The sequence below is a fragment of the Myxocyprinus asiaticus genome, chromosome 18 (assembly GCF_019703515.2).
Source record: "Myxocyprinus asiaticus isolate MX2 ecotype Aquarium Trade chromosome 18, UBuf_Myxa_2, whole genome shotgun sequence".
Lineage (NCBI taxonomy): Eukaryota > Metazoa > Chordata > Actinopteri > Cypriniformes > Catostomidae > Myxocyprinus > Myxocyprinus asiaticus.
Window position 1 is genome coordinate 15,851,434 of NC_059361.1, and position 10,835 is coordinate 15,862,268.

At 37.6% G+C, this 10,835-nt stretch overlaps 1 protein-coding gene across 2 annotated transcripts in view; it reads right to left on the reverse strand.

The window, feature by feature from the left end:
- LOC127456343 (ATP-dependent DNA/RNA helicase DHX36-like) overlaps positions 1-10,835 on the reverse strand; it is a 57,878-nt gene that overhangs the window by 41,108 nt on the left and 5,935 nt on the right. For both annotated transcript variants that reach the window (XM_051724789.1, XM_051724790.1), the window contains 4 exons: positions 10,239-10,470; positions 10,078-10,116; positions 7,790-7,960; positions 7,264-7,343 (listed from right to left, as the gene is read on the reverse strand). In XM_051724789.1, coding sequence (XP_051580749.1) covers positions 7,264-7,343; positions 7,790-7,960; positions 10,078-10,116; positions 10,239-10,470 — 522 coding nt within the window. The remainder of the gene's footprint in view (positions 1-7,263; positions 7,344-7,789; positions 7,961-10,077; positions 10,117-10,238; positions 10,471-10,835) is intronic.

Sequence of the window (10,835 nt, forward strand, 5' to 3'; positions counted from 1 at the left end):
TTATTGGGAAGAGAAAGGGGGAATGGTATTACTAGATGCCACAAGCTAGACTCGAACCTGCACCACCTGGATGAGCACCAAGGCCAGTAGCATGTGCTAGCTAACTGCTACGCCATGGCTCCGACCAAAATACTTTTGAACGTTGATTAGGACACATTTTTTTTTACATCTATTCCTGTGCAATTTCAACAAATTTAATGTATTCCAGTCCTGGATCCTGTTATCATTCCCATGTTGTTTCAAACTAGGGCTGAAACGATTAGTTGACGTTATCGACAATGTCGACAATAAAAAATTGTCTACAAAAATTTTCGTTGTCGAATAGTCGTTTGATCTCATTTAACGTAACATGAGATCATATAAAACTCCAATGATGACGCGGGAGAGCAGCACTGCAGCTTGCGCCTGACTGAGGGGAGGAAGAATTACACAGCTCACAGTCCAGATGCACTCTAACTTTCCAAACAGCTTTAGGTGATGTAGATCGCAAAGTATGAGGGAATTATACAAAAATAAAAAAAAGTAAATACAGACGCACTCTCATGTGGAATAAGCAGAGCCGGAGCTGCTGCTCCGCTTACACAAAACTTGTGTGTCGAGTGTCTTTAAAGGAAACACCCCGGCATTACATCTTCAATGCAGTTCTATTTAATGCATTATAGCTTTATTAAAGTTCAAATAATAGGGAAGTAGATCATGTAAATAACTACAAACTCCGAAACTGGCATTTCTCTGTGCAGTCAACGCCTCTTCTATGAGTTGCGCAAAGTGTCCCAATCTAAGGGGGAGAGATTGAAACTGCACCCGGCTCATGCACACTCTGTCGCAGGGACGCTTGTCCCTCAAGCGCGTGCACTTGCTGCAGCTAGATTATAACATGATGGCTCGCGACTTTTTGAATCATAATACATGTGTCACTGTGCATTTCTTATCATGAAGGAAACTGGCAATATGCAGCTTTATTAATAAGAGAGTTGTTTTTTTTTTTTTTAGTTAAAGATGGATTGAAGTGAACAAAATGATGAGAGAGGGTAGTCTTTGCCCCATTATACACTGCAACAAAATACGTTTTTGATTTGTTTTTGTTTTGGCTTGTTTTCCAATATAAATATCCTTTAAAACAACGTACATTTACTTTAGCAGCTATACTGCAGAAGAAAAAGTTTGTATCTGAGAATGTTGAATATAATATTAAAAATACAAATATTTTAAAATATCTAAAAATCCTTAAAAAAAAAAAAAAAAAAAAAAAAGATGCATTCACATGAGAAGCAGCATATAAGATATTTAGACTTGCTTTTAGAGAATAGATCTTGAATATAAGTATATTTTGTCTTTACTGCACTCACATTATAACCAAGTGAAAAAATACACTTACAAAATACACTCATATTTAAGAATGTTCCAGATTCAAGAAAAGTTAAGCTAATCAGCATTTGTAGCATAATGTTGGTTACCACAAAACATTATTTCAAATTGCCCCTCGTTTATTTGAAAACACTGTTTCAAAAGTATAGCCACAAGACGTAAACATTATATGTACATGATTTTACTATGATAAAATCAGGGATTTACCAGTGTTATGCCATTTACCAGATTACAGGGTTTACCCTGTAGTTTTGTCATCATGACCACAAAGTTGAAATGAACTTGAATTGAACCCAGAACACTCCTTTAAATTGTAGAGTGAAAAACATGGTTATCCTATAACATTCCAACATTCTTTCATGTGAAAAAATCAAGCCTAACAATAAGGTTTATGTCAGTAATTAAAATGTACTTTGTATTTAATGTACCTGTTCTCACACACACACAGAGACTCACATTAGGGCAATAGAGAAAGGTGTCTGGGATTACCAAAGGCTTTAGATTGATGTATAAGTGAATGAAAGAGAATACCAGAGATAAAAAAGTGAGAGGTTGTGCACATATTAACCTCTCATGGCATGAAGAGACCATCTTCATCTGTCTTTCTACTCACCTCTCTAATCCATTTCCTATCCGCCCTCGGCCCTTCCACCTTATTCTCTCAGGTCCAGTTCTCTTCACTTCCTCACCAAAGCAAGACAAGATTAACAGCCAATTTCTCTTCTCCCCGTCCCACCCATCCACACTTCTCTACATTATCACTCCATCTCTTTAAGCACAGCTAAAGTGACTAATTCCCCACTGATTCACCTCTCAGTAACCCTCTTTCTCCCTCCTTTCGTGCTCTTAAGTGTGTGACCTGTGTGAAAGAGGCATTAGACACTTGATGAGCTCAAGTCTTCATTTCCTTCCCTAACCCTTTATAGTTTTTAAAAACACCAGCAGACTTTCTCTTACTGCTTTTCAACAGGTTTCTAGTTGCCTAACAAATCACACAAAGGGCAAGTGAATTTCAATGTTGGTATCCAATAGACCTTAAGACGAAAGTATGCTTCGGTTGGCCGTTTTCCACTACATAATTGTGCACAATGCATGTGATATAAATTTCGAGGCTGTGAAGGATAGTCTAGACTAAATGTTAGTTTAGTCTATTCTAGATCACGCCTAATTATTAGACATAGACCAATATATCGGTGCCAATAACTGCTTTTTGCAACTATCAGTTATCTGCAAAAATCTATGCCCATCGTTTTTTTATTTTATTTTTTTTATTCCTCCGTGTTCCTCTGTGGCTGGCGCTATTTTGATTACATAATCAAGTAATATAAACTGAAGCAAGGGCATGCAAAGAAAAATGCAACTATATGGAAACGTGCCCAATCAGCACATTCAATGTGTCTCCAACGTCTTATCTTGTGAATAATAATGGGTTGTGGGTGCTTGCTTACTGGGCCAAGTCGAAAAAGCCCAAGTCTCTGTGGTTGAATATCACAAAACTGTCAAGACCATGTCCAGGTCCTATTTAAACCCAAAATCAATATGATAAAAATAAGAATTGTATTGTGCTTAAAAACAAAGCCTATTTTGTAGGACCAATAAGACTTTTGCATTTTGAAACTGTTTTCATGACAAATCAAGCATATTTAATTACTAACTGTAAATTAGATCTCTTCTAAAAGCACACCTCTCCAGAACAACACACATCATTTAGAGTATCATTCATGTCTGTAGGACAAATGGTACATGACGAGTTACAAGTCATAATATTTCGGGTATTAGCTATATCCCTAACACTTAGCAGGAGCAACAGTAATAGTGATGTTGGTCTTGACAGGAACCACTATTAATACGACAAGATGGAACAAAGGGGGATAGGAAAAAAGAACTAAGAAACAAACATTTGTGAGACATCTAATCAGTCCTCTCTTCCCCTCCAGAAGAGAGCCAATTATGCTCTCTGCCACAACATGTTCCTGTGACCTATCTAAATCCACTGTTCTCCCACACTTGTGTGAACACACACAGAGCACTCTCTCAAATATATGTTTCCTCAAATTTGAGCACTTTTAGTAATGTGGACTCTCATTAAAACATTTTTCACACTCTCACTAGTTTTTTTAGTTTTTTTATTTGTCTACTAAAATTGTCCAACAGTGTATGCATATGCATCTGAATCTGAATCTCTTTTATTCGCTAATACTTGTGCAGTACAGTATATTACTTGAGTCAAGTTTGACATCTGCTCAACATGCAACAGAGGACAGTTACAATAAACACAGAGACATCTCAATATGCCAATTACAAGACCAAACAACTGTGGCTGCTAATTGCCGGCGCCATCTTAATGACCTTAAAAAGGGCTTTTAAAAAGGGCATCACAGGATATTTGTCATTTTTGTCGTTTTTTCGAAAGTCATAAAAAATTTGCACCACAGTGTCATTTCCATCACACCTCTAACAGAATTCTGTGGTGGAAAGGATTATGATGGAAATGACATTTGCAAGGATTTGGAATACTGTCCTACTCCTTGCTAACATTTGATGTATCTTAAATACACAATTTTCACACATTTCGCATAGTCTGGCAAAATTACAGCTTAATTGGAAATGATGCCCAATAAAAAATATTCTGCTCACAAGTTGTATTTACTTTGCTTTTCCTTGAATTTTTCCTCAAACATCACTTGTTTCATATTTCATATCAAGAATGCTCTTCACTGACACTTTTGTTAACCTGGTTTACAAGTACACTTAAAAAGAAATAATAATAATTTGGTTAGGGGCAAAATTGTTTGCTGTGGTGGAAATGATTGCACAAATGTGGGACAGTTTGAAAAATTTAAAGAAATCATTTTCCAACAATAAATACTAAAATGGTTTATGTTTATTTCTCTTTTTTTTTATATATCATATAAATATAAATATATATCAACCCCCAGGACATTTTATTGCCCAAAGCTGAAAAATACCCATATACAGACTAAATATGGCAGCTTATATGTAGAAGCTCGTTAAAAAAGGCTACCCCAGCTGAATATGTAGAAAAGTAAGCCATTCATAAGTTGATTCAGCCCCGAATAATAGTAAATAAGAGTAATACTGAATAAAAAAGCAAAAAAAAGAAAGACAATTTACAAAAGGACCTCCAAGCCATCTATCATAATTAAACATCTTCACCTCTATTAAACATCATCTGCCCTTTCTCTCATAATTAAACACAAAGTGGCTCCAGTGGGACTGAGTAAAATCATTCTCGTTCAATCCATAAAAATTTCTCCTTCAGATGAAAGTCCAGAATATTCTGTCTATGAGAGAAAATTTTACCTGATATTTAAAAAATTCAGTGCAGTCTGGATCTGTGGGCTACCATTAAAGTACTGTCAAACAAATATAAATCCACAGCCTATATCTCCCCTCCAACAGCATTGTCATTATTTTTAAATTGGTCTAAATGTTGTTCCACAAACCATGAAAACCATACAGAGCCTAAAGTGTTGACGAAGCTTAAAGGTGCAGTATGTAACAATTTTCATGTAATATTCGCCTTTTTTTGCCAATGTGTGAACGGCTTGTGACGCAACTTAAAAAATGAGCCATTCCCAGACTTCCTATGTTGCCTATTAAAGCCTGTAGACTGATTTTCATGCGAAGTCGGGAAAATCCAAAGGATGTGACGTTTATGCATGCTCCCGAGAACCTTGCCTCAGACAGTAATAGCTTCTCTTCCGCTATTCAACAGCATCAACAGACAGTCTGCAACACTAGGTAACATTATCTTAGAGATGGAATCCAGCAAACGTCCGACTCCCAGCACAACACCGACTCCTATACAAACTCAGAGTAAGCCAAAAAAAAAAAAAAAAAAAATGTATCTACTGAATCCCGTCTGGCTAAGCAGGAACGTGATCGTGGTTGAACAAAAACTAGAGTGAACATCGGCAGGGCATTTGATTCCTGGAGGGACCTTCGTTCGGTTTTGGGGATCAAAACCGACCCTGAATTGGCGTTCTTCTTATTGGACAGGTAAGCTTACATAACTGCAAAGCATGTGAAATATAGTCCCATAAGGATTGATCTGTGTAAATTTAGCTAACTTGATCTTGCCTGCTAACGCTGACGAATTGCAAGCTACCTTTCAAATAATTTCAACGATCATCTCTTTATACTAAAAGTCAGGTTAATGTCCATGTTAATCTGTAATTATTCAGCAAGGTAAACTACAATAATACATGAAATTAATGCTAGACAATGTTCAAGATAATGCAAAAAGCTCCATTCATTAGTGTAACGTAACTTGGTTATACAGAAAATATATACATTCTATTATTATAAAACAATAGCACATAGATATATCAAAATGACAGTTGTGACGGAATTGTGATGCAATACTGAATTGTGTCAACATATTTATAATGTACAGTCTATTTTATAAACAGCTACTGTCATCATCCACCTAATTCAGCTAACAGCTTTTGATAAAGCTGGCTAGCTAGCTAACACCGACATAGGCTATCGTATAAATGCAGTCAATGTATCATGCAAAGAAAAGTGATTACTTCAAACTACAGTCTCGCATAGTCAGACCTATATCCACACTTTGTTTTAGCCCTGTTCCAGTACTGGAGAGTCAAATATAATATGCAGTCTCAAAGATTGTAGTAAAACAATCATAACTGTGTAATTTTAATTATGCTACCTCATCTGTCAGCATGATGTCGTTGAATCACATTCAGTCTCTTTGTACGTTACGTCATTGTTTTGGCCGATGCTCGCTCGCATCCCTATGGAGTGTGTGCGCGAGCACAAGCAACAGGTAGCTGGCTGCAGTTCACTTAACAGCCACAGGTGTCTTTAATAACAAGCGTTTCTGAATCTTACATACTGCACCTTTAAATTAGTTAGGGTTTTTATGGACAGTTGACAATTTCAAAATTTCTATTAGGCAAAATCAAACTTAGGCCCTGTTTCCACTTAGTATTAAGATCCGTTTTCAGTAATCCGATCACATGTGGTCAGCCGAGACACATTCCTGTTTTCACCTGGTTCTGGTTTCACGTTCATGTGTTTCCACTCTCCAGTGACCACTTGTGTTTGGATTTCGAGGGGAGGGTTTCTGATTTCATGACAACATACATCAATCACTGTCACTGCATGATAATAAACTGCAAAAAGTAATTAAAGACAAACAAAGCGTGACATTTCTTTTTTTTTTCCCGATACGGTATTGCGAGTCATCTTTCCTACTTCCTGTATCACTCTGTGATCTCTACAAGTAAGCTAATAAAATCATTTAAACTCATATTTTTTTTTTTTCTTCACCCAATTTGGAATGCCCAATTCCCAGTGCGCTTTTAAGTCCTCGTGGTCGCGTAGTGATTCGCCTCAATCCGGGTGGCGGAGGACGAATCCCAATTGCTTCCGCGTCTGAGGCCATCAACCCACGTTTCTTATCACGTGGCTTGTTGAGCGCGTTGCCACGGAGACATAGTGCGTGTGGAGGCTTCACGCCATCCACCGCGGCATCCGCGCTCAACTCACCACGCACCCCACCGAGAATGAACCACATTATAGCAATCACGAGGAGGTTACCCCATGTGACTCTACCCTCCCTAGCAACTGGGCCAATTTGGTTGCTTAGGAGACCTGGCTGGAGTCACTCAGCATGCCCTGGGATTCGAACTAACAAACTCCAGGGGTGGTAGCCAGCGTCTTTTACCACTGAGCTACCCAGGGCCCCCTTTTTAACTCATATTAATGTTTCATGTCCATTTATTTATTTATTTGGCAAGTAGACTTGTAATAAGCTGGACAATGAGCAGTCAGATAACAGGCAGACTGTACATTACCCCTTACGTAGTTGATTGCAGGATTAAAAAATTACTCTGATTCACTCACCTCTGTAGACGGATCTGATACCCACAGGACTTCCCCTCCCCCACCGACTCTGCCCGCTCTGCAGCTACTCTCTCTGCAACCTAAACACAAGCAAATACACTAAAACACACATTCCTTTTTAACCAACAAAATATGCTTCAGTAGGAACAGATTGTGAGGCAAGTGCTTAAAGGGGTCATAATAAAAAAATGTATGCTACTTATTTTTTCTGAGGTCCACTTTAAATGTTTGGAATGTTTTGTGTGCCTTTGTGTCTTAAATACAATTTTCTATGACCATTTTCCGCCCTCTCACTGAACCTTAGAATTAACAGCCCTTTTTTGCTGTTGTACCATTAGGATTTGTATGTAAAAGCCCTCTTTGCAAGTGAAATTAGATACAGCATTTTCAGTTCGAAAAGTTACAGTATGTTCACATAGTACAATGGTCTCTTTCGTCCCAAAAGATCATGATATGACCCATTTAAGCACATGATCTAGGCTGGTCTTGAACCTGACAATACTCCCAGACAGTATTCTGTACTTACAGATATGGCACTAATGCGGCGTGGCTGGGTGCAGACCACCCTGCAGAGAGAGCCCATGCCTCTCTGAATATAGTCATCAAGGATGAATTGAGTGACTTGCGTGGTCTTCCCACAACCAGTCTCTCCACTGATTACCAGTACCTGATTAGCACTGATCAGCCTAACCAGCTCCTATTATATGAACAATACAGAAAGGTGCATGAGAAGACAGAGATCTGCCTAAAAATACTAACTTTCATTGGGTGATCAGCCAACGTTAGGTTAAAAGGTTTCTCTTTTTCTTGTTAACCATTTACATAAAACTAAAAAGATTAAAAGACATCATCACATATGATATATGAAACACAGTGTTTCCCCTATATACATTCAGGAGTGGTGCTGCACCGCTGCTAAATTATGAGCGGCGCTATTATCTATTGACATTTCGCATGGTTCATTAATATCCATGACGCAACGTAACACTTGCCAGCACCAGTCAGTTGCGCGCTTATACTGTGTGCAGTCAAATGGGACACCTGTATGAAGCGAAAGGGACCTCACAATATACATGCATGTATTCACAGTGACGTCATCATAGAGCAGCCCATCAATAGCGGTTCGCGAGGGCATACACATACACAACAGAGAAGCAGGAGACCTGACCCTTCTAGCAGAAAGTCTTTTACTCTGATAACTTCTTTGGCAAAGGTAGTAGAAATATAGGGCTCCAGACTTCGACTAAATGGTCGCATCCTGCAATCATTTTTCCCACCAGTGAGACTTAAGTTTTTTTTTTAGAGGTCACACACGACTACAGAATTTGCCAACTCTCGTTGTTTATGCATGATGTGTCTGTTTCTATTTCGTATGAGAAAAATGGAATGTAACAGCATTAGCCACTACCCAGATCAATTCTCAGCCGGATAATGAACAGAGCAGCACGAGCACAGAGCAGTCTCACCCACGCAGCGCAAATCATTATAAACAGCGCTGTGAGAAATGTGGCACGAGACTCATTGAAATTTGCCTGTGGAAAAATCCTATGAAAACCCTTAGTGTCTCTTGCCTTGGTGATTGAACGAGTTTAAAACACTGTTTAACGGCACACCATTATAAACAACACTGACCACAACATAAATTATAAGGCTGTACAAACCACACATCACCACCCTAACAAAACTGTATTTTGGATTTATTATAGTAACACTTACTGTCTTAACAATGGTATTTTGGCAGATGTGATATATTCATACTAAATAGTTGCATATTATTTATATAGTCCTATTAAATAATTCATTTCTGTTATAATTATGTACGTTTCAAAAAGTTTATATTTTGTTTTTACAATTTCTAAATGTATAGTTTCTTTCATTTCATAACAAGAATGCCATAGTTTTGTTGAAGTTACTTACTATGGTAGTAAGGAGCCATGCCTGTGATCTAGTTACAAATGTCACTTAAAACTATGGACACTAATGGAGGAACTATGGCAACTTTTCATAATTATGGACCAAGCAATCAGTTTGTCTTTGGTGTAAAATCTGTTCTAGAATCTGCTCTTTGATTTTAGGAAAAAGTAAATGGCTTTGTTTGCCTTCAGAAATTCAAAGAGATGACTGTACTTAATCAGTAAGATCGCACACAGAATGTTTCAATTTAGCCCTATATAAATTAGGTAGGCCTATATATCAATACACTTTTTTACAGATGTTACTGTTGCATCAAGTCAAATTCAATGCTATACTGTCTAATGTGCATTTCGGCGACAAAATATAATAATAATAAAATAATATAATAAAAAACAAATAATACAATTTATAACAAATGTCACTATTTTTATTTGTTTCTATCATTAATTATTATTGTATTTTTTTAAATTAAGGACAAAAAATATTTGTTTTTCCACTGTTGCTTCCAAATTAGGTGCCAGTGTCACCATCTGTAGAACTTGGTGGCACCAGTGCCACTGCTCTCATATGTTAGTCTGGAGCCCTGTGGTGACATGTATGTTCTGTTAGATAGGTTTATATTTTCTATTGGTGTTTATGTTTAATAAAAATAGTGAAAGTGATTTTCTGAGTGCTTCAAGTGTCAAAAGCTCCCAGTAAATAATAAACACACACATGACAAGGCTAAATATAATAACCCATCTATAATGATTCTAAGGTCATTTTAAGCTATTACTCCACCGACGTGCGTAAACATGACTCCGTCATTGCAGGCTCATAGACGCGTGCACAGCAGCACCGCTGCTGAAAACAATCCTAGGGGGAAACACTGGACAGCAATCACAAAAGGTTTACATTTACCTCTTTCATCCCATATGATGGCAGCTTTTCTCTGAATTTCTGAAGAAGGAAATGCCACATTAAAGCAAACATTTACTGTATGTAAAAATAAATAATACTTATTTAAATACAATCATTGTTATTGTGGGCAAAAAAAAAAAAGATTTCTCCATCTGTCTCACCAACATTTCAAGGTATCTAGGCTTCTCTCTTTTCTTCTGCTGATCATTCTTAAGCTCCTCGTCCAGGGAGGGTTTCCGCACCACACTCTGGGATAAGTACTCCAGGTCTGAGTCATAAGGTTCCTTTTTTACATTTGCCTGCAACTCAACTTCCTGCTTTTCCTCTTTAGGCTCAATTTTTGAGACTTTCATAACATTCTCAGGTTGTGGAGGATCTTCACCATCAAAGTAACTGGAAAGTGGAGACACTTCTGTTACACGTAGCTTGAACTGATAAATAATTGCATAAAGTAGAACAGGAAAAATTATTAAAATAGTATAGCAAGGAAATAGGAAAATGGATAACGTACATACAAATTAGGACTAGGCGATATGACAATACACTGTGGCGCCGATATAAAGTGTCAATCGATAGAGATTTTGCTATATCGTGATATGTAATATCCATGTGCGCAGCGTGGGCTTATCGATCAGTGGGCAGGGCTTCACATGAGACTGAGAGAATTTAAGAAACACGGACATGGTTTATATGGCATTAAAACATTTTCGGCGGCCGCCCAAGCAGATTCAATGACATGTGCTTAGTTTTCTCTTCAT